The 23,459-nt window shown below is 47.9% G+C and overlaps 1 protein-coding gene across 1 annotated transcript in view; it reads left to right on the top strand.

Moving 5' to 3' along the window:
- The window catches only part of LOC132575763 (transcription intermediary factor 1-alpha-like), an 83,649-nt gene that overhangs the window by 44,013 nt on the left and 16,177 nt on the right, over nucleotides 1-23,459 (top strand). Inside the window, exons 10-15 of the mRNA XM_060244454.1 lie at nucleotides 331-578; nucleotides 2,212-2,379; nucleotides 5,541-5,714; nucleotides 7,471-7,606; nucleotides 17,873-17,941; nucleotides 23,165-23,334. Of these exons, the coding sequence (XP_060100437.1) occupies nucleotides 331-578; nucleotides 2,212-2,379; nucleotides 5,541-5,714; nucleotides 7,471-7,606; nucleotides 17,873-17,941; nucleotides 23,165-23,334 (965 nt within the window). The remainder of the gene's footprint in view (nucleotides 1-330; nucleotides 579-2,211; nucleotides 2,380-5,540; nucleotides 5,715-7,470; nucleotides 7,607-17,872; nucleotides 17,942-23,164; nucleotides 23,335-23,459) is intronic.

The raw sequence follows: 23,459 nt of genomic DNA, 5'->3' as shown, positions 1-23,459 counted from the left end.
GAATGGCGGAGTCAACCTTGAGCCGGCTACCTGAACCCAGCTTTCACCAAGATTGAACTCAGGTTGTGAGCAGAGCTTGGACTCAGTTTTTCAGATACTGTGTATTTATTTTACACATCTCTGTTCAGTTCCTGGCTATTAGTGATGCTGGCGTCGGCAACTGAATAGAGGCATATTTAGAAAAACCTAGCTTCACCGCAACAGGTAAAAACTTACCTGTTGGCAAGGACATCAATGCCAGCTTTATCAAAGAGCATTGCCTAATGGCAAAAAAAGAGAGAAAAGTATAAATAGCATAAACCTTCACTTGAAGACGTTATTTTTATCCAGGTTCTCTGGTAATTGAGGAAAATGAAACCCCACCACCCGTGCCTGCAATGGAACCAAACACACGGTCACAAAGTGGCTTCAAACCTTCAAATCAGCTGTCCAAGTTCCCAACACAGTTCGTTTTCGCTCAACGGAAACTTCAGTACTTGCAACAGAGGCGGCAGCAGGCTCAACGGAAGTCAAGTCCCGGGGGTCTCCAAAAGCCTAGGATTGCAGGGCCCATGCACCAGACTTCTCCACCACCCCAGGTAAATTAGGGCAAGATCAGAGGATGCATGTACTTGGTTCAAAGGGAGAGCTGAAGCTGGCCGAGTGGCGTGTCAAGGCATTATCTGAATCACGAGTTTAATGCTTCTAGCAGACTTGTCTGGAGCTGCCCCGAGCCTGCTTCGGAGGGGAGGGCGGGATATAAATCCAATAAATAAATAAAATATTATACAGTTATCTGTGTTTAAAGTTCAGCGCCCTCTTTAGAATTTGTAGATGCTCTTAAGGATATCTTTTGGCATGCTGCTGCATAGCTTTGCGTTGCTGGCTAATCAGATTATGAAACTACTGGGAGTAAGGTCCATTGTGAAGAAAAACACAACAGACTCTAGAAGGAGGCTCTGGGCAAGTGCCCGCCACCCTTGCTGTCTTCCCGCCCACCCGAGTGAAGGCATTCTTCCTCTCCCCACCTCAAGTGGAGCTGATCTCTGCCATATAGAGAGTAGTTGTAAATCTGAATGACCTCCAGTGGTTCCTAAACAGGAAATGGCACTGTAGTAGTCTGAGGTCCTGTCCCTCCGCAAACCCCACCTTCTCCAGGCTCCACCCCTTAAATCTCCAGGGATTTAACCCGAAGTTGGCAACCCTGTTTATCTGCCCCTCTGACTTCAGGTTTCCATTGCCTTCCCCCTCCCTGCAGCCTCTTCACGGTGGGGCAGGGGGACCAAAGCAACTTACATCATTCTTCTCTCCCCCCTTTGATCTGAACAACAACCCCATGAGGCATGTTAGGCGGGAAGTCTGTGACTGGTCTGAGATCACTCCGTCACCTTCCAGAGCCCTCACCTGGAGATGGGCAACAGTGATTCCCCAGGACAAAAGGCCTCTCCCTCAGAAGCCTGCAGTAATACCTTAGGGATTTCCAACCAACCTGAAAAGGTATCACTAAAAGCCTCTCGGTGAGTGCCACCCCAGCCTTGCTGTCTTCCCTCCCACCAGTGAAAGTGAAAGCATTTACTCCCTCCCCTTAGGGAGAACTGATCTCTGGAAAGGGGGCAGCCTGCTTATCTGCTGCTGTGGAACTGGCCCCTCCCTGCTGTGAATGATAATTCCTTTTGTGTCAGTTGAAGAGAAGGAACTGCTACTGTTTTGTCTCATGAACACATTCCTCAGAGTTTACGGTTTGCTTCACTGTTTGCTTTGTGGCAGCGTTTGTGGGGGTGGGGAGACAGTTTGTCCTGGGACTTCCTACAGCAGGCCCTGAGGAGAGTCAGTAGTGACCAGTAAGCCCCCAGGAGAACCTGTCTAGAGAACTGTCTCCCTCAAAGGTCAGTGGCCTTCTGGTGGGGTTCTTGCCTGACAGGGCTGGTGGTGGGCTGGGGAGAGCGGAATCAGCCAGTAGCATGCCAGCGACTGTGCAAACCAATCCTGCGTAGGCCATATCCAACCAATGAAAACTCTCAGATTTGCCACCATGGTTGGGCTTTTATTTATTACTGATGATGATGATTGGGCTATGTTGAAGGCAAATCACACAGTTCTGTAAGTCATTACAGTTCATGGGTTTCAATGGCAATTGTGTGTGTGTGCGTGTGTATCAATCACAAAAAGTAAAATCTTGGGAAATATTTAACTCTTAACTACGTAGCTCATGAGACTGCTTTATTTTTCCAGGAGCCCCCTCCTCTTTTGGTGAACTTTCAGAATCAGAACCCCAAATCGTACGACTCGGTTCCTTTCGATAAGCCAGTGAGAGTTCTACAGAACCAGAATATGCCACAGCCAGGGGTCAGGCCCAATCCACAACAGATGGCATTCATGGCCCAGCAAGCTATTAAACAGGTAAACTGTCCCTATCCTTTGTAATCCCTCCTGCATAACGGTGCAGACTTGGACTCTCAACGGTTGAAGAGGGATTGGTGGCGGAAAGCGCCGTCACGTCACAGCTGACTTGCAGCGACCCTGCAGAGCAGTAGCAGCCAAACTTGCTTGAATGACAAGTGCCCGCCACCCTTGAATGGCAAGTGCCCGCCACCCTTGCTGTCTTCCCGCCCACCCGAGTGAAGGCATTCTTCCTCTCCCCTCTCTACATCAGCTAGAGGTAAATTCCTCTCTGTTTGGGAGCAATAATAAGACCTTGCTTTGACACGTCGTAGATGAGTTTCCTAATAAACAATGAAGTATTCTGAAACACTTCAAGACATGGGTGTGAATATCTAGAACGGGGGTGGCCAAACTGTGGCTCTTTCACACATATTGTATGGCTCTTGAAGCCCTCATTGCCCCGCTGGCCAGCTTGGAGAAGGCATTTGTCTCTTTAAATCACTCCTCCAAGCTGAGGCAGCCGGTGGCATGGACAATGCATTTAAATTTGACAGCCAGGGAGGAAGGGAGGAAGGAAAACAGATGAGAGAGAGAGAAGTGTGAAGAAAGCAACTTTAACTTGAAGTGCATACTCCAAGCCACCAGCTACCTTGGCTTGGAGGAGTGATTTAAAGAGACAAATGCCTTCACCAAGCTAGCCGACAAGGCGGTGGGGGCTTCAAGAGCCACACGATATGTGTGGAAGAGCCACATGTGGCTCCTGAGCCACAGTTTGGCCACCCCTGCTGTAGAGTTTTTAAGGATGAGACGTTCAGAGGTGATTAGTCATTGGCCTGCCTCTGGAGGAGGGAGTACTAATGAGAAGGATGACTAAATTAGGAATACCATTCATCCTTTTACATAAAACAAAAAATGGAGAAGAGATCTTTTGATCAAATGAACATGCAGCAAATGTTTGATGTTGCTGTACAATCTCTGTGAAGCCAAAAAAGAAACGGGAACTCAATCTGAAGGCTGAGATTTTTTAAACACACGCACACACGCAAAATATTGGTTGGGAAATGTGCCGTTTCAATAAAATCTCCCTAGTACAGGGGTGTCAAACATGCAGTTTGGGGGCCGAATCAGGCCCCCAGAGGACTCCTATCAGGCCCCCAAGCAACTGGCTGTCATCTGCTTCCTTCTGCATCACAGCTTGCTTTGCCAGGCTCTCTCAATTGCACAGCAGAACTACTGAGCCAAGCCTCTCTTCCTTCTGTTGGCTGAGGCTCCTCCCCCTCCTCATCCCCTGGGGAAGGAAGGAAAGAGTCAGCGCTTCCTTTGCCCAGTTCCCTGGATCCCATGGGAGAAATACAAAGGAAGCATCTTTAAGACCAATGAGCGCTAACATTTTAAGCATGTTTTTAAGTTTTTAAAAAATATATATTTGTGTTTGTCTGTGTTTTTTATAAAGTTTATATCTCTGCTACCTAATCTTAAAGAGGTACACACATGGCTTGGCCTGACATGACCTGGTCTCATTTATGTCCGATCCAGCCCTCATAACAAATGAGTTCGACACCCCTGCCCTAGAACGTCCAGGAAATATGTGATGTATAAATCTCCCTGATCAAAATAGTGAATTGATAATTCAGGCTGTAATTTGATAATGCGTGTTTCAATAAAAACGCCTTCTTCCATGGTCAGCCCATCTGTCAATTAATTTGAATATAAGAGAGACATCAGTACAATCGTACACAATTCCTTGTTGAATGACCTAGTCTAAGATTCAGGTAAAGTTCTCAGTGAACAATAATGTTTGTTAGAATGGTGTCTGTTCACTGCACAGACTCTTCTAACTGACCCAGTTTATCAATAAAGGGTATCATAAATCCAATCAATATGTAGCTCATTCTTTATACACACAAATGCACACACACACATACACACTTTATTCAGGTTTAACAACTCTTAAGCCACACACCAAGAAAAAAAATTAAGAACCAAAAGCGACAGCAAAGAAGAATGTAGCACGGGCATAGCAACAATAGCGATGATGAAAAAAAAGAAGAAAAGGAAGTAAAGAAGCAAAGATAAATGTTTAATGTTGTGTCAATAGAGCAAGATTAAGTAGATAATTATATGATCTTTTGTAAACCTGATTCCAATTTTTTCTTTAAAAAAACTGTACAGGTTTTACAAAAGCCTCTCAGAAACAGTTTGTCTTGATTTATGGGTATCAGAAGTGGCTGAATATTTCAGCAACCATTCCATGAAAAATTTCTCCCTGGCAAGAGTGCATTTGGAACAATAAACCCCCCCCCCTGCAATAATGAGTCAACCATTGACAAGGAGCAATCAGAAATGCTTTGAAGAAACCCTAGCAAAATGCCCTTTCGTTTGTGCTATAGATAGCATAGAATCATAGAGTTGGAAGGGACCTCCAGGGTCATCTAGTCCAACACCCTGCACAATGCAGAAAACTCACAAATACCTCCCTTGCAGAGTGGTAAAGCTGCAGTAGTGCAGTCCTAAACTCTGCTCACGACCTGAGTTCGATCCCGGTGGAAGCTGGGTTCAGGTAGCCGGCTCGAGGTTGACTCAGCCTTCCATCCTTCCGAGGTCAGTAAAACGAGTACCCAGCTTGCTGGGAGGAAAGTGTAGATGACTGGGGAAGGCAATGGCAAACCACCCCGTAAAAAAAGTCTGCCGTGACAACGTCACCTCAGAGTCGAAAATGACTGGTGCTTGCACAGGGGGACTACCTTTACCTTTAAATTCACAGGATCTTCATTGCTGTCAGATGGCCATCTCGCCTCTGTTTAAAAACCTCCAAGGAAGGAGAGCCTACCACCTCCTGAGGAAGCCTGTTCCACAGAGGAACTGCTCTAACAGTCAGGAAGTTCTTCCTAATGTTGAATTGGAAACTCTTTTGATTTAATTTCAACCCATTGGTTCTGGTCTTACCTTCTGGGGCCACAGAAAACAATTCCACACCATCCTCTATAGGACAGCCCTTCAAGTACTTGAAGATGGTGATCATATCACCTCTCAGCCATCTCCTCTCAGGCTAAACATGCCCAGCTCCTTCAACCTTTCTTCAGAAGACTTGGTCTCCAGACCCCTCACCATGTTTGTTGTCCTCCACATCACAGACTTATAGCAAGAAATGGCTTGATGTGTTTACTGTTCTTTTGTAGTGGCAAATCCACGGTGGACAAGTTCCTGCTGCTCCCTCAAATGTCAGCAGTGCTTCGTCAGCTGCCTCCAGTCCTGATGGTGCTGTTGGAGACAATGAAAAGATGTCTACTACGCTTGTGATAGATCTGACCTTAGCAACAAATGATTCCTATATACTACCTCCTCTTCCTGATGTAAGATGGATATTTTGCCTTCTTAGAAGATGTGTTACTTTTGGTGAATATGTATTGCATTGGTAGATCCAGAACCGGACAACTTATTTGTTTTAAAAAGAAAAAAAAAACCCAGTCCAGAACAGGTATCATTTCCCTTGTTTGTCTTGTTCTAGCAGTTACTTCTGGGGACATTTTAAGGGTTTGTATTAGTGTTCTGGCACAGAGTGGTAAAGGTGCAGTACTGCAGTCCAAGCTCTCTGCCCACAACCTGAGTTCGATCCCGGCAGAAGCTGGGTTCAGGTAGCCGGTTCAAGGTTGACTCAGCCTTCTTTTAAGATGGAGTGGGAAAAGTTTAGAAGATATGTAGAAAAAGAGTAGAGAATAAAAGGACATTGGACAATTTTTGATAATGATTAAGTCTTACAAGGAAGAAGAATATTAATCTTTGTTTTTATTAGTTAAGGGTACCTTTAAATGTTAGTATTTTAAGTAAATAACACCGGCGGGGGTCAAGTAACGGGGGGGAGGGGTGGTTAGAAAATAATATATGGGATAGATAAAAAGAAGTTATTAACGATGCAAGAAATGTTACTAAATAAAATTGTTTTAAACAAGGTTGACTCAGCCTTCCATCCTTCCAAGGTCGGTAAAATTAGTACCCAGCTTGCTGAGGGGAAAGTGTAGATGACTGGGGAAGGCAATGGCAAACCACCCCGTAAAAGATCTGCCGTGAAAACGTTGTGATGCAACATCACCCCAGTCAGAAATGGCTGGTGCTTGCACAGGGAACTACATTTACCTTTTTTATTAGTGTTGTGAAGACCAATTGAACCTTATATCCTCCTTTTTGAGAACAGAAAAGTACATTTTTTTTATATGACTGTTTTTCGAGCTGTATAACAAACTCTGAAGTTAAACTAACTTCCACATGTTCCAGAAGAGCATCTCCAAAGGTGTTCTTTCCTTGTCCCACAAAATTTATTCTTGCCAAGTGTTATGCAAAGAGGTGTTTCTCAAGTCTGTAAAGTGAAGTATCAATAACGATGGCATTAACTGTGGCAAATAGATACGATATTGTGTCGCTGGCACTGTATATTTTAAACACGTACGGTATGCAGGACTAGTGGATAAGCATGCATCCAGCTCGGATATCTCAGTGGGATGCTCATTAATTTGCCAAGGCGGTAAAACCAATGAAGTCTTATTCGGAATGTAAGCTTTCATATGCATTGACTAGTGCTTGCATATAGGTGGTGGGCGGTGATTAAGAATGCAAAGTGGTGTGAAGTTAGAATCCAGTGGCAAAATAGTGAAATTAAACTGAAAAGAACGTTTGGTCTGGATAGCATTTGTGTGAGAAACCAATAAAACAGTGACCTATCCGGGCCAAATGTTCTTTCAGTTTGTTAATTTCAGTATTTTGCCATTGGATTCTAACTTTGTGTGCTTAACCGCTGCCCAATAGCTATATGCAAGCACTGCTCACTGTGCCCCGTTTCATTGTCTGATGAAGTGTACATGCATACGAAAGCTTACATTCTGAATAAAACTTCGTTGGTCTTAAAAGGTGCCACTGGACTCCTGCATTGTTCTACTCATTCAGACCAACACAGCTGCCCACCTAGATCTGTCTTAATGCTGTAAAGTTACCTTGCCTTCCGTAGTGCGCTTTTGTGGTCCTAGAGTAAACGGAAGTATTACAATCCTGTGTCAGAGCTTGGTGAGAACATGAATCTGTTCTACCTACCTTAAATATTTCCATCCTTTTTTAAAGATTGATTGTTCAGGAACCATTTCCCTGGATAGCGTTGCCGGGCAAGGTGGACTTTTGGAGCCGAGCCAATCCCAACCACCTTCGTGCAAAACCGGCCAGTCCCTAAATTCGTCAGTACCGTCTCCAGACCTTACAGGTAGGGCTTCCTATGAAGTTCCGGGGAGGGATTGCCAGGCCCAGGGTTTCAGAAAAGCTGCTTCTGCGGCTAAACCGGAGGTGCGGAGGTGTGATGTGTCTGCCCTGGAGGAGGTCAGCGCTTTATTGGTCAGCTGGCTGTCCGTGACCTGTTGTCAGCCCCGTAGCCAGGATTTGGAAAGTCAGAGGGGTCTCAAATATTTTCTGGGGACACTCCTCCTCCCCACCCCCCCACCCCCCGCGCCACTCAAATCACACTGGACAGGCAGCCGAGGCAACCTCCAGCCCAATTCCCTTCCTCCTGCCTCTTGCTGCCTCTGCCCTACCTTCCCAACCACTAATTGCACGTGGGGCAGGCAGCAGAAGCAGGCCCTTTTACTTGCGAGGTTGGGGCTGCTCCTGCTGCCGGCCCCCGTGCGCAATTTGAGTGGTGGAGAAGGGGAGCAGCGGAGAGATCAGCTGATCAGCAGGGGGAGGGAGGCCGGGGCTGCTTTTGCTGCCTGTCCCAAACACGATTTGAGTGGCAGGGAAGGGAGGCTGGAGGCGGGCACATAGCGGCAGGCGCAACGGTCGGTCAGGGGCCCTGACTTGGGGCCCCAGGGCCTGCCAGAAGTCATGGCTGTGGCCCCCTTGTAGCTACGGGCCTGCCTGTTGTGTGCTCTCCCTCCCCCCATTCTATGGATGACCCTTGGGAGATGAACTCCAAACACTCAAGAAGCAAGTGTGTGCCAGGAAACACATCGGCTGGAACTTCTGTTTAAGATATACAGCTTGATTCCCAGTCTGCTGATTTGTAACGTGAATTTGACCATGCAAGAGAACACTTCTCACTTGTATCCAGAGATGTCCCTCGTGCACTTTCCCCTCTGCCTTCTGTAGAGCAGGAAGACTGACACACGCGTAATCTTTTATTCCCCGTGATCTATATTTCTCCTTAAGGGGAACGTTTTGGCAGTTAATACAGTTGCATCTGCTAACATACGATCCTTTGTCTTTTGGGGACCCAGAAAAAGGTCTTGGTTAGAGAGGGAGATGGAGTCTAAATAGGGGGGAGGCCAAACTGTGGCTCAGGAGCCACATATGGCTCTTTCACATATATTGTGTGCCTCTCGAAGCCCCCACCACCTCATTGGCTGGCTTGTAGAAGGCATTTCTCTGTTTAAATCACTTTGCCAAGCCAGCTAGCAGCTGGGAGAATGCGTTTAAAGTTAAAGTTGCTTTCTTTCCACCTTTCCTTCTCTCCTCCCTATCTATTTTCCTTTTTTCTTTCCTTCCTCTCAAACATCTGATGTTCATGTCTTACAGCTCTCAAACATCTGGTATTTATTCTGTTAAGCAAGTTTGGCCACCTCAAGTCTAAATAGTCATCAGTATCTTGTGAAGAAGATGCTGGAGCATCAGAGGGGGGAAAAAGCATCAAATCTGTTGCTCCGGGGCATAATTCGTTTGTCACGGTTACAGCACTGTTCATCCTCACAACACTTAGATGCAAAAAATATATTGAATCAGTCCTAGTGTCAGACAATGTAATTTTCCCTGAAATAAAATGCTTAGCTGAACTGTTTCCATCTTGGATCAGTGTTACTAACCATGAGAAAAGTCTCGCATGTCAAAGTAGGGAAATGTAGATTGTTGCTAGTGCTTGATGGGAACATTCCTTTCCCCTCTGATACTAACAAAGGCAAGAGATCTTCGTGGTCTCTGTGCAGTCCCACACATGGCTTTTCCCGCTGGGACGAACCCGACCTCGGAGAAGTCAAAGCTAGCCTAGGTGTTTATTTTGGCGCGCGTTCCCTCCCGCTCTGGGGAGCAGGCACCCACTGCGCATGCCTGGAGCGAGGGGACAGCGCTCCACGCACCCAGTTTCTTTCTAACCGCCGCCCGGGATAGTCCTTCCTCGCTGCGTCTCCTTCGTCAACCTAGCCTTTTACCTCATCCTTACCTTATCCGTGACTGATCTCCATTCGATCTTCACTTCTTTTTCTTCTACTGGTATTGTGTGCGTGTGTATATATGTGTGTGTGTGTGTGTGTGTATATATATATATATATATATATATATATATATATATATATATATATATATATATATATATATATATATATATATATATATATATATATATATATATATATATTCGCTGTTGTTGGCCATCCCAGGAAGACAAACCGTAACAATAAGATAAGGGAGAGGGACATTGTGAATCTTTGCACCTTAGGGTAGCCATGTTTAGAATTGTGGCTTTGTGTAGTACCCTTTGATGTAACCGGTTGAAATATGCTCTGCAATGCTACACTGTATCAGTCTCAGTTTCTTCGTTCTGATGCCTCTGGAGTATCAAATAAAGCCTAACTTTGTATCAACTCAAGGCCTGGTTGATTTGAGATCCCATTGTCTGACACCTAGTCTGCTTGGATGTAGGCCTCGGATTGCATTCTCCAGGGCGACTCATATGCTTCAATTTGTCCACTTCTAACATATTTTCCCTTTAAGAACTAAGCCAGCATTAAGAAGACCTTTCAAAACCAAACCGCACATGGTCAGGCGAGGAAGTGCCTGCAGCCACTGACAAAATTTTAGAGGAGAATTTTGACATGTAAATGCTGCAAGGCCCCTATCCAGGTTGGGCACGTGGTACAGTGGCACTGAGCACCCCCCCCCCCAGCGTGCCTTTAAAAGTGCTGAAACTGCTCTCTACAGCTCCGTAGGGTGGAGGGACAAGATTGCCTGATGCTGCTACACTCTGGGTGGTTTCACACAGGGGATTTTCCCCAACCTAGCCCCGCCTCCCATTCAGGTTAAAAGTGCATGATCACACAAGCACATGCACCCACTCTCATCCCGTCTCCAGATGCCTCCTATCCACATCAAAAAAGCTACCTGGATTTTCCCAGTAGCATCCCCCTGAATCAGATTTAAGTCGCATAATCGACTGCTGTCTGAATGCCCCAGGGCGACTCCTAGGTAGAAGAGCTGTGTGATGGGCCAAGCCGTTTCCAGCAAGGTCTAGGGGGTTTTTTTCCCCTTTCTCCTCTCCGAGGAGCTCTTGTGTGCTTCTCCGATTGAGCGCGCACATGGGGGCTTTTTTAAAAAGACAACCTTTTCCGCAGCGGTCCGTGGTTGAGCTGGGCTAGCGGTGTGAATGGGCAACCACTGATTGCTGCCGGGATCCTGCCGCTTCAGCAGCAGCTGTCCGATAGCCCAGAAACGGTTTGAACTGAAGTGGGTTTTTCCACCAAGGGATAAAATCCTGTCAATTTCACCGTGAAACCAGCCTTTGTGTCTGATCCGGATGGCAGCCTCCGGGCAACGTTTAAACAGCTAAATGCTTCTCTAGGATGGCATCAGTGGCCACAGGTTGTCCTGTGCCTGCCAAGAATATGTTCTTTGGTTCTCAGTGAAATGAAGAAACCTAAAATCAAGGCTTGTCGCTTAGAGAGCTTAGCTGAAGAGAGTGGATTTATAACCTGTCCGTCACTCGGGAGTCTCAAAGCAGTTCAAACACTCCTTTCCCTTCCCCATCCCAAAGCAGACGCACCCTGTGAGGTAGGTGAGGCTGAGAGAGCTCTTTCCAGAAACTGCTCTTGAGAGAACAGCTCTGAAAGAACTCGCGACTGACTCCAAGTAAGCCAAAAGTTAAAGCACTGGTGGGAAACCGTGGTCTTTAAAGTTGCAGTAACAAAGGCAAAAGAGACCGTGGGAGACAGATTAAACCACAGTAAATATAACAAAGGCAGTTAACAAAAGTCAAAAGTCACAGCGGTGCATGTGGAGAAGTGGGGGATCAAACCGGGCTCTCCTGCATTGGAGCCCATGCGCCTAACCGCCACACCAAACTGGCTCGGTTAGAGAAGTCAGCTGTTCTGTTGCCCCAAATTGCTGCTGTAGCCCCAGCTTTGTCCTGCGCACTTGCAGGCGTGTTGATCTGGTGCTGCTCCTTGTGAGGCTGTAAGCCCAAGGCCCAGGCTCACATCTCCAGCAAGCTGTGGCTTTTATAGCTGTAACTGCAAAGGGAAAGGCACAGCCTTCAGTTTAACTCCTGCCGTGTGACTCCATTCCCTGGTCTCCCACTGTTAAGATGAAAGAAAACCAGATCTTCTTCGTGGTCTCTGTGCAGTCCCACACATGGGTTTTCCCGTCAGGACGAACCCTACCTCGGAGATTTTAAAAGCTAGCCTAGGCGTTATTTTTGGCGCGCACTCCCTTCCGTCCTGGGGAGCAGGCATCCACTGCGCATGCCTGGAACGGGAGGGAGGCGCCCCACCCACCCAGTTTTCTTTCCAACCGTCGCCCGGGATAGTCTTACCTCGTTGCGCTCCTCTTTTACCTCAGAACCTAGCCTTCGCTTCTTCGTCGTTTCCTCTCTTTTATTCCATTTTCCTTCTTATATCCTTATACTCTTCATTACTCTTCAAAAAAAAAAAAAAGAAAAGAAAAAAATATCTTTCCTGCTTTTACCTCAGACCTCCCTTCCCCTACCCCCCCTCCCCCCCCGGGCGTATGGAAGGAAGGGATAGTAGAATAACCTTTAAAAGGTGTTCGCGTTGTAGGGCAAAAATCCCTACATCGGACGGACATTCACTTTGTTTATTTTGCCTGGGAGAAGCCCATAAAGTAGACGCCTGTGCGCATTGCCTTCAATTCGGCAAACAGGCGCGAAAAAACAGGGCCGCTAGACTGAGAAGTCATCTTATGGAGTCTGTGCTTCACCCTGAAATGTCGCAATCCTCTACTACAAGTAAGTCGCCTCCCCTTCTGTCTCCCCAAGGGGACGGCGCAAGGTCGGCAGCTTCAGTGGCCACTGTTCCCAGCAAGCATAAGCCCGGCGATGCCGCGAAAACCGGCGACGGCGCGAAGACGTCACAACAAACGGTCGCGCCTATTAAATTGAAAACTGGGAAGCACACCAAGAAACACAAGCACTCCGATCCGAAGGGCCCGAAGGATTCGAGAAAACCTACCGACCCGAAGGAACCGAAAAAATCTACCGACCCGAAGGACTCGAAAAAACCTACCGCTCCGAACAAACCTTCGGAACAACACGAGTCTGACAGACATTGTGATCCGTCCACACCCGGATCCGATACCCAGGAAGCGGCCACTCCGCTTACGGACTCACCGCATCAGCAGACGGAGGAAGTTATCCCGGTTCCGTCCCGATCCCCTTCTTTGCAAGGATCCATACCAGACCCTTCGCTGGAGAAGATCCGAGACCCGCTGCAGTGGACTCAACAACACATCAACCCCAGATCGTTCCGCGATATGTCGAATCCCATCCAATATAGACACGATGCTCATCGCTACTTTGATACTCATCGATTCCCAGCCAGATCTCCGAGCATCGAGAGACATCGGTACCATCATACACGTTTCCCGGAGAGATCCCCTAGCAGGGGGAGGGACCGCTATCGCTACAACCCGAGATCTCGGTCTCCATCCATGTCCCCGAGAAGACGCTACTACACCTCGAGGTCTCCATCAATGGATTCCCATCAATGCTGCGGTTACCACCACTCTCGGTACCGTGCAGATCACCACAGGAACCAATCCAAGGAAGCAACTCCCGTCCAATGGAGTAAGCAGCCAACGAAACAGCCATCTCCGACTCCTTCCACTTCGACCTCTAAACCTAAGAACACGAGTCCAACCAGACCGGACCCGCAAGCACCCGAACCTGACAACTCCGATGTCGAATCCGACGCGTCATCGGACTCGATGCAATCGATGTCCTCTCCTGGATCCCCAGCTTCAGATATTGCAAAGCCTGCAGGTTTGTCACCATCCGACGGAGCCAAAACATATCTGGACTTGGTCGCAAACATGGCTTCTGCTCTTAATGTAAAGCTGACATCGGACGCGCCCAAGGTCACGGATGTAGTTCACGATTTGGTCCATTCGGACCTACCTGCTGGTTCCTTTCTGCCAATGCTTCCGGTGCATCTAGATGCCATTAAAGAAGCCTGGGACAAGCCGGCATCTATTCCTCCCACGTCAAAGCGCATCGAATCCCTATACAAGATCCAAGCTACGGAGTCGAAGTTTCTTTTCAGTCACCCGGCTCCGAACTCGATGATAGTCCACTCTTCCTCCAAATCGAAGCAGACTCGTCATCCTGTACCCCCGGAGAAGGAGGGCAGGAAATTGGACACACTGGGAAGGAAGATGTATTCCATCTCCACAGCAAACGCCAAAATCAATAATTATTTGGCATACTTTGCTGCTTACTCCCACAATCTGTCCTCCCAACTGGGCACGCTTGTCTCGGCTCTACCAGAACCTGCTCAAAAACAGGCATGCACATTATTACAGGAGCTCAATAGAGTCTCCAAACAACAGATAAATACCATTCGTCACTCCGTGGGATGCACCTCCAAGGCGATGGCTGCCTCTATTGCCTTGAGAAGGCACGCCTGGCTTCGCTCCTCTTCCCTACAACCCGACATTAAATTCAAAATCGAAGATCTCCCTTTCGACGGCCAAGGCCTTTTTAATGCCACGACAGACGACATACTCACCACAGTCGACGACAGCCGCAAACGGGCAAAAAGACTTGGTGTGACCCAACAGCAACAGCAGGGCTACAAAGCCAGACCATGGAAGCCAATGCCATTCAAACGCTCCAGGTCCCCTCGACAATCGGAATACTGGAAGCGTAAGGCTCCACCATCTAAGCAACCTTTTAACCAGCGGCAGCAAAGACCACAACAACCTAAAAAGACTGCAACTGCATCCAAGCAGTCTCTTTGACTCTCCACCTCTGCCACCTCACAACACTTCCAGACTCCTACCGTTCTACGAGAACTGGAAGTTAATTACCACAGACAAATGGGTCCTGAATATCATTTTAAGAGGTTATTCAATAGAGTTTCATTCTCCCCCTGCAAGACACCACTTTGTTGCAACCCCTCCATCCCCTCCCCTCCAAGAAGAGATCATCACTCTTATGGCCAAGGCGGCCATAGAACCTGTCCCAGATCAGTACCATCGGACAGGCTTCTACTCCCGGTACTTTCTAGTCCCCAAGAGGGATGGAGGTCAGCGCCCGATTTTGGACCTCAGGGCTCTCAACAAGTTCATCCACCACAGAAAATTCAGGATGGTCACCCTCCAATCCATTTTGCCCCTAATCCCTCAAAATGCTTGGATGGCGCTGGTAGACTTACAGGATGCCTATTTTCACCTAACAATCCATCAAGGCCACAGAAAGTTCCTGAGATTTGCCGTGGGAAACAGACATTATCAGTTTCGAGCGCTTCCGTTCGGACTCTCCACAGCACCCAGGACTTTTACAAAGTGTATGGCGGTGGTCGCTGCATACCTCAGACAGCGCGGAATTGCAACTTACCCATACATAGACGATTGGCTCCTTGTGGGGCCTTCAAGGCCACAACTGGAAAAAGACATTGCTATAACCCTTGCACTCTTAGCAGACCTGGGTCTCCAAGTCAACCAGCAAAAATCGAATTTAATCCCCTCACAGGACATTCAATTCATAGGGGCTCGCCTCTGCACCACGGACCACAGGGCGTACCTCCCAACAGACAGAATAGCCTCTATTCACACACTAGCCACAGAAATAATGCAACAGCCAAAACAAACAGCTTTCACCATTCAACGCATGTTAGGACTCATGGCAGCGACAACGGCAGTCCTACCACATGCAAGACTCCGTATGAGGCCCCTACAAATCTGGTTTGTTCGTGCATATCGTCCCCAACACCAATCTCAACAAACCCTCCTAACTGTCCCAAACAACATCCTTCCCTCTCTGGGATGGTGGACAGTTCGAAATCATTTGCTGACAGGCATGCCATTCTTAAGACCAAGCCCGTCAGCGGTAGTCACAACAGATGCATCAAGGTGGGGCTGGGGAGCCCATCTAAACACCCTCTCAGTCCAGGGGCAATGGACGCCATACGAACAGTCGCTCCATATCAACTGCCTGGAGCTCTTAGCCGTCCACAGAGCTCTGAAATCATTCCTGCCAACTCTTCACGGCCGTCACGTTCAAATAGCGTCCGACAACGTGGCGACTGTGTTCTATATAAACAGGCAAGGAGGGACTGCATCTACCCGTCTTTGCAAGCGAGCAATGCACCTCTGGCACTGGAGTATCGCGCATCAGATCCATCTTACTGCAGTACATCTCCCCGGTGCCCAGAACACACAAGCGGACACATTGAGCAGGTACCTCATCAACGACCACGAGTGGTCACTCCACAGGCAGTACCTCCTACCAGTGTTCCAGAAATTCGGAACACCATCAATAGATGTGTTTGCTGCACCAGACAATGCACAATGTGCTCTCTTCTTTATGAGAGGTCCGCCCTCACCACAATCTGCAGGGGATGCCTTCATTCAGAGATGGACAGGTCCATTACATTTCCTCTTCCCACCGTTTCCACTGATAACACGATCAATACAGAAAATTCAACTGGACAATACAAATTGTATTCTAATCACACCGTGGTGGCCTCGCCAACCATGGTTCACAACGCTCCTTTTCCTATCGGACAATACTTACCATCACTTCCCCCGGGCCAAGAATCTCCTCTCACAACAGAACGGCAGGGTTCTTCATCACGACCCGGACAGACTCCGCTTGACAGCTTGGAGGATACCTTCTCAGAATTCCCTGAGGGAGTGAGAAACGTCCTATTAAATGCACGAAAACCATCAACGAGAAAGTCATATTCCATGAAATGGAAAAGATTTTCCATCTACGCAACCAAGCATAACTTTAAACCTTTGTCTGCCTCTATGCCTCAAATCTTGGCCTATACATTGTCATTATCTGAAAAGGGGCTAACTCATTCGTCTTTAAAGGTGCACCTGGCAGCAATCTCAGCTTTTCACCCTCACATACAAGGACGGTCTGTATTTTCACACCCCGCTGCGAAATCCTTCTTGAAAGGAATTTTACACCTGCATCCACCATCACGACAACTGTACCCCAGTTGGAGTTTATCTCTAGTATTAAGCCAGCTAATGAAACCACCTTTTGAACCCATGGCTTCAATTCCTTTGCATTTCCTCTCGTGGAAAACGGCGCTGCTAGTCGCACTTACCTCCGCTAAAAGAGCCAGCGATATTTGTGCGTTTAGAGCAGACACGCCTTACACCATTTTTCATCACGATAGGGTAGTGTTACGACCAGATCCTACCTTCTTGCCTAAGGTAGTATCCACGTTTCACCTCCACAGGATCACAACTCTACCCGCTTTCTTTCAACGTCCTACGGATAAGGGCCAAGAAGCCCTACACTGCCTAGATGTTAGACGGGCACTCGCCTATTACATAGATAGAACAGCATCATTCAGGAAGGACTCCAGACTCTTTGTGGCCTATGGACGGCACAATAAGGGACAAAAGATATCTACGCAGAGACTTTCGAAATGGTTGGTTGCTGCTATAAAGCTGTGTTACAGACTAGCTAAGCAGCCGGTTCCAACTACACTACGAGCTCACTCTACAAGAGCTTTGTCAACATCATCTGCCTTAGCCAGAGGGGTCTCCATGGAAGACGTCTGCGCTGCCGCCGCCTGGTCTTCCACCTCGACCTTTGCTATGCACTACGCTCTGGACGTTCGTGCTAGGCAAGATGCCTCCTTTGGACAGGCAGTACTCCGCTCTATCTTCGACTAAGATACGATCTGGATCCGGTAAGTACCAACTTACCTTGGAGTCCAATACTTGCTTGACTGATTTGCATTAACATTGCATTAATTTTTCTCTCCTACTCTAGTGCCAGCACCCACCACCGTGCAGTTCAGCTTATCAGTCACCCATGTGTGGGACTGCACAGAGACCACGAAGAAGATAAACAGGTTACTCACCTGTAATTGATGATCTTCGAGTGGTCATCTGTGCAGTCACACACGCCCGCCCAACCATCCCCGCTGCTGGCCACTGGTACTCTGCAACCGCTCATCTACTATGTCGGCGGCGGGGAAAGAAACTGGGTGGGTGGGGCGCCTCCCTCCCGTTCCAGGCATGCGCAGTGGATGCCTGCTCCCCAGGACGGAAGGGAGTGCGCGCCAAAAATAACGCCTAGGCTAGCTTTTAAAATCTCCGAGGTAGGGTTCGTCCTGACGGGAAAACCCATGTGTGTGACTGCACAGATGACCACTCGAAGATCATCAATTACAGGTGAGTAACCTGTTTTTCTGAACTGCATCTTTAGAGCAAACTGTTAGTTGCTTTAAAGCGTAACACAAAGCATATTAGGAAGATTAGTTTCTAATTTCTTTTTTCATTGATGACTTAGGGCCCATCATTTCTGGCACCCACCCTCCAGCTTATTCACCCGGTGCCTCCAGTGTCGGAAGCCAAAGCAGGTAAGCAGACCACTTAGGAAAGGAAGCCACTTCCCACCCACCCCCCAAAAATTCCATCTGGTGGCTTGGAGAATGCATTAAAAGTTAACGTTGCTTTCTTTCCACCTCTCCCTCCTTCCCCCATCTTCCTTCCATCCCATCTGTATTGCGGTTCTCAAACATCTGACATTCGTTCTATGTGACTCTTACTTTAAGCAAGCTTGGCCACCCCTGTTATAAATGGAATAAATAGCATAGTTGAATATATATGAATATATGAAGCTGCCTTCTACTGAATCAGACCTTCAGTCCATCAAAGTCAGTATTGTCTACTCAGACTGGCAGCGGCTCTCCAGGGTTTCAAGCTGAGGTTTTTCATACCTACTTGCCTGGACCCTTTTTAGTTGGAGATGCCGGGGATTGAACCTGGGACCTTCTGCTTACCAAGCAGATGCTCTACCACTGAGCCACTGCCCCTCCCCAAACTTGTGAGAAAGTTGGAACTTGTGAGAAAGTTCTTATCTTTCTCTTGTAATTTATCTCTTAAAAAAAACAATTACAAAATAGCATTTACTCGCTGGGAGGTAGAAAAACTGTAGGATAAAGGACTCAGTTGTTCATCAGTGAAAGAAGGTAGCCTTGCTATGTGAGCAGGGCATATGTAAGTGTTTTGCAAAAACTTCCACTAGCCTGAAAAAGCAGACCCCGCTCCCCCAGTTCGTGTCCTCCCTGCTCCCTAAGAACATAAGAGAAGCCATGTTGGATCAGGCCAGTGTCCCATGCAGTCTGACACTCTGTGTCACATAAGAACATAAGAGAAGCCATGTTGGATCAGACCAATCCAGGCCCATCCATTCCAACACTCTGTGTCACACAGGGCAAAGAAACCATGTGCTGTCAGGAAGTCCACTAGTGGGACCAGGACTACTAGAAGTCCTCCCACTTTGCCCCCCCAAGCACTAAGAATACAGAGCTTCACTGCCCCGGACAGAGAGTTCCAACAATACACTGTGGCTAATGGTCACTGATGGACCTCTGCTTCAGATGTTTATCCAATCCCTTCTTGAAGCTGTCAATGCCTGTAGCCGCCACCACCTCCTGTTGCAGTGAATTCCACTTGTTAATCACCCTTTGGGTGAAGAAGGACTTCCTTTTTCCATTCTAACCCGACTGCTCAGCAATTTCATTGAATGCCCACGAGTTCTCGTACTGTGAGAAAGGGAGAAAAGTCCTTCTTTCTCTACCTTCTCAAACCCAATCATCATCTTGTAAACCTCTATCATGTCACCCCTCAGTCGACATTTCTCCAAGCTAAAGAGCCCCAAGAGTTTTAACCTGGACAGATGCAGCCCTCACCACCTCCTGCTTATTAGCAGTGGTGAAAGGGGCAGAGAAGAGCCTTTCCAGAAGAACGTCACTCGCTTCTACATGTTGATGTTGGTAGATCTAATTACCTTGACACGCATCTCCTGTCTAGAAACTGTGCCACAGGCCCAATTCCACTCTCATCCCCTTCATTGACTCCTACTGCCTTATCAAAGGACGGGGTGGAATTCTTGCAGAAGCAACTTTGCATATTAGGCCACACACCCCTGGATGTAGCCAATCCTCCAACACAGGGCTCTTTTCCGTAAGCTCTTGGAGGATTGGCTCCATCAGGGGTGTGTGGTCTAATATGCAAAGGAGCTCCTGCGAGAATTCCACCCCTGTCAAAGGACCATATTTCAGCATCATCACTGGAACATACCTGTTCCTCCCAGTGCACTCCACTTCCTCTAATTATGGCTCCTGGGCTCAGGGGAAGCAGCCTGTTTCCCGAATTGCTCAGAGTGGGAATCATTGCCATCTCCTGGTCACCTGAGGGAAAGAAGCACAGTACCAGTGGGAGCTAACCAAGAAATGCTAGAACACTGTTATGACCTCTTTCTTACTGACGACATGACAATAAAGGTCCGCATCATCCAACAGAGAGATAAGACAGCCTGCACCCTCCAGCAGGAAGTGATTCTATTATTTTGGTGGGCAGAGTATCATCTTGCTGATTCCCCTGTATAGATCTGTGATACGGCCTCATTGGTATACTGTGTATAGTTCTGGTCGCTATATCTCAAATAGGACATTGCAGAGCTGGAAAAAGCATGGAGGAGGGCAACCAAGGTGATTACGGGATTTGAACTCTTTCCCAAGGAGGAAAGGCTGAAGAACATGGGACTTCTTGGTTTAGAAAAGAGACAACTAAGATGATAGAGGTTTATAAAACTATGGATGGAGTAGAGAGAACTGACCAAGAAAACTTTTTCTCCCTCTCCCAGAATACTAGAACTTGGAGGCATCCATTGAAGTTGAGCAGCAGGTTCAGGATGGACAAAAAAGACGTACTACTTTAGAGAGAGAATGATTAAAATGTGGAATTCACTGCCAGAGGACAGCTTGAAAAGGGGATTAGATAGATTCATGGAGAAGAGGTCTGTCAGTGGCTCCCAGCCATGGTAACCTCCACATTCAGAGGCATGAATCCTCTGAATCCCAGAGTTAGGAGGCTTCATCAGTTTCAGTTTATTTCAATTTATATCGCGCCCTTCCCACCGAAGTGGCTCAGGGCAGCTTACAACAGGAGAAGGCCTCAACCTCTATGCCTTGTTAGCCCTCCAGAGGAACTTATTGGCCACTGCATGAGAGAGGATGCTGGGCTAAATGGGCTACTGATCTGATCCAGCAGGTCTCTTCTTATGTTGTTAGGATGCTGGACTAGATGGGCCGCTGGCCTGACCCAGCAGAGCTCTTCTTACGTTCTTAGGATGCTGGACTAGGTGAACCACTGGCCTGACCCAGCAGAGTTCTTCTTATGTTCTTAGGATGCTGGACTAGATGGACCGCTGGCCTGAACCAGCAGAGTTCTTCTTATGTTCTTAGGATGCTGGACTAGATGGACCACTGGTCTGACCCAGCAGGGCTCTTCTGATGTTCTTAGGATGCTGGACTAGATGGACCACTGGTCTGATCCAGCAGGGCTCTTCTGATGTTCTTAGGATGCTGGACTAGATGGACCATTGGTCTGACCCAGCAGGGCTCTTCTGATGTTCTTAGGATGCTGGACTAGATCGACCACTGGTCTGACCCAGCAGGGCTCTTCTGACGTTCTTAGGATGCTGGACTAGATGGACCACTGGTCTGATCCAGCAGGGCTCTTCTGATGATTTTAGGATGCTGGACTAGATGGACCATTGGTCTGACCCAGCAGGGCTCTTCTGGTGTTCTTAGAATGCTGGACCACTGGTCTGATCCAGCAGGGCTCTTCTGGTGTTCTTAGGATACCGAACTAGAGGGACCACTGGTCTGATCCAGCAGGGCTCTTCTTATGTTCTTAGGATGCTGAACTAGATGGATGGCTGGCCTGACCCTGAAAAGCTCTTCTTATGTTCTTAGGATGCTGGACTAGATGGACCGCTGGCCTGACCCAGCAGAGCTCTTCTTATGTTCTTAGGATGCTGGACTAGATGGATGGCTGGCCTGACCCTGAAAAGCTCTTCTTATGTTCTTAGGATGCTGGACTAGATGGACTGCTTGTCTGATCCAGCAGGGCTCTTCTTATGTTCTTAGGATGCTGGACTAGATGGACTGCTGGCCTGATCCAGCAGGGCTCTTCTTATGTTCTTAGGATGCTGAACTAGATGGACTGCTGGCCTGACCCAGCACAGCTCTTCTTATGTTCTTAAGATGCTTTTAAACAGAGACTAGATGGCCCTCTGACAGCAATGAAGATCCTGTGAATTTAGGGGGAGGTGTTTGTGAGTTTCCTGCCTTGTGCAGAAGGTTGGACTAGATGACCCTAGAGGTCCCAACTCTATGATTCTTTGATTCTTTAAGATGCTGGGCTAGATGGATCAGTGGTCCAAACCAACAGGGCTCTTCTTATGTTCTTATGAATTCAGCATCTCCAAGGTATCCACAACCTGAAGGCAGACGATCTCAGTCAGCAGGGCCTGGATCCAGGAGAGTGGGTTCTGCCAACCCAAGGGGTTTGTAGTGACCAGCAGGATGGGCCTTCTGGATGGGTTCTGCCGACCCAGGGGTTTTGTAGTGACCAGCAGGATGGGCCTTCTCTGCCCAGATTTCTTTGCACCCCCAGTCCACAAGGTGCCAAGATTCCAGGGAGAAGTCAGTCTTCGTCTCTGAGAGAGATGGATCAGTCTTCCTCAGACATGAATGGTGTAACTGTAAAGGATTAAGCACCTCCTCAGGATAGTGGAAGCCTTTGCAAAAAAACTTAAATATGCCCTGCTGCTGGAGCACAGTCCATACAAGGATAACTTCCAGTCCAATGTTGAAAAGAAACTCTTATAGTAAGGCTAATGATCTTTTTTGTGGTCCCTGCGCAGTCCCACACGTAAAGAAGAGGACGACTGCAGATTTAATACCCTGCCCTTCTTTCTGAATCAGAGACTCAGAGCGGCTTACAATCTCCTACATCTTCCTCCCCCCGCAACAGACACCCTGTGCGGTGGGTGGGGCTGAGAGGGCTCTCACAGCAGCTGCCCTTTCAAGGACAACTCTGCGAGAGCTCTGGCTAACCCAAGACCATCCAGCAGGTGCAAGTGGAGGAGTGGGGAATCAAACCCGGTTCTCCCAGATAAGAGTCTGCGCACTTCACCACTACACCAAACTTGACTTCAAAGCTATTTGCTCGAATCTTCCCTCATGCCTGTCTGAGGCCTCAAAGACCTTGTCACCTCCCCCCTATAAAGAGCGGGGAGATTCAGCATCATCGGCAGTCTCTCAGAAAAAAATACGTTAAGCCCAACAAAAAGGACAAACACCGTCCAACTCTGCCGTCGAAGCCTTCAAAATCCTCGGCTTCGAAGCCCTCAGTACCATCTGTGTCACCTCCAGCTTCAAGATCCTTGTCCGTGGGGAGACCTTTGTCTGCAGTGCCCTCTGTGTCGACCTCCCAGCCACAGCAGCTAGCACTGCTGTCGGCTTCACAGCCAATGCCATCATTGACCTCGTTGGCTACCTCCAACTTCGATATCCAACATGAGGGAAGATTTGAGCAAATGGTGTCAAAGTCAAGTGTGTGACTACACAGGTGACCGCTCAAAGATTAAGCAACCTGTCGATTCGTTCTCATCAACTGCACAACTCGTATTTAAAAACTGCGTTGTCCTTGAGAAGATTGAGGTCATGTTGAAATTGTTTTTACTTGCTCTTCCCTCTTTCCCCCCTCACCGCATCTTTCTTGTGTCGCTTGGGCCCCTCTAGCAGACCACCGGGTGCTGATTCGACCCAGAAAGTCCCAGTTGTCTTGTTGAGGCCCATCAGAATCAAGCAGGAGTCCCGTGTGCCAAGTGAGAGCTGTGATTTCCCGGTTGTCTTTGTGAAGCAAGGCACCGATGAAGAATCCCAGAATCAAAATGTAGGAGGGTGATTTTACTGTTTTGGGGAAACTAGCTAATTTGCTAACATTTTGCTTCGAAGCTGGAAGCCCAGTGGGAATTCTTCATATGTACTGATCTCTAAACAATCATATAGGACCTGCAC

The sequence above is a fragment of the Heteronotia binoei genome, chromosome 8 (genome assembly GCF_032191835.1).
Source record: "Heteronotia binoei isolate CCM8104 ecotype False Entrance Well chromosome 8, APGP_CSIRO_Hbin_v1, whole genome shotgun sequence".
In the NCBI taxonomy this organism is placed as follows: domain Eukaryota; kingdom Metazoa; phylum Chordata; class Lepidosauria; order Squamata; family Gekkonidae; genus Heteronotia; species Heteronotia binoei.
The sequence above is the reverse complement of the archived record's forward strand: the minus strand, read 5'-3'. Positions and strand labels throughout refer to the sequence as shown.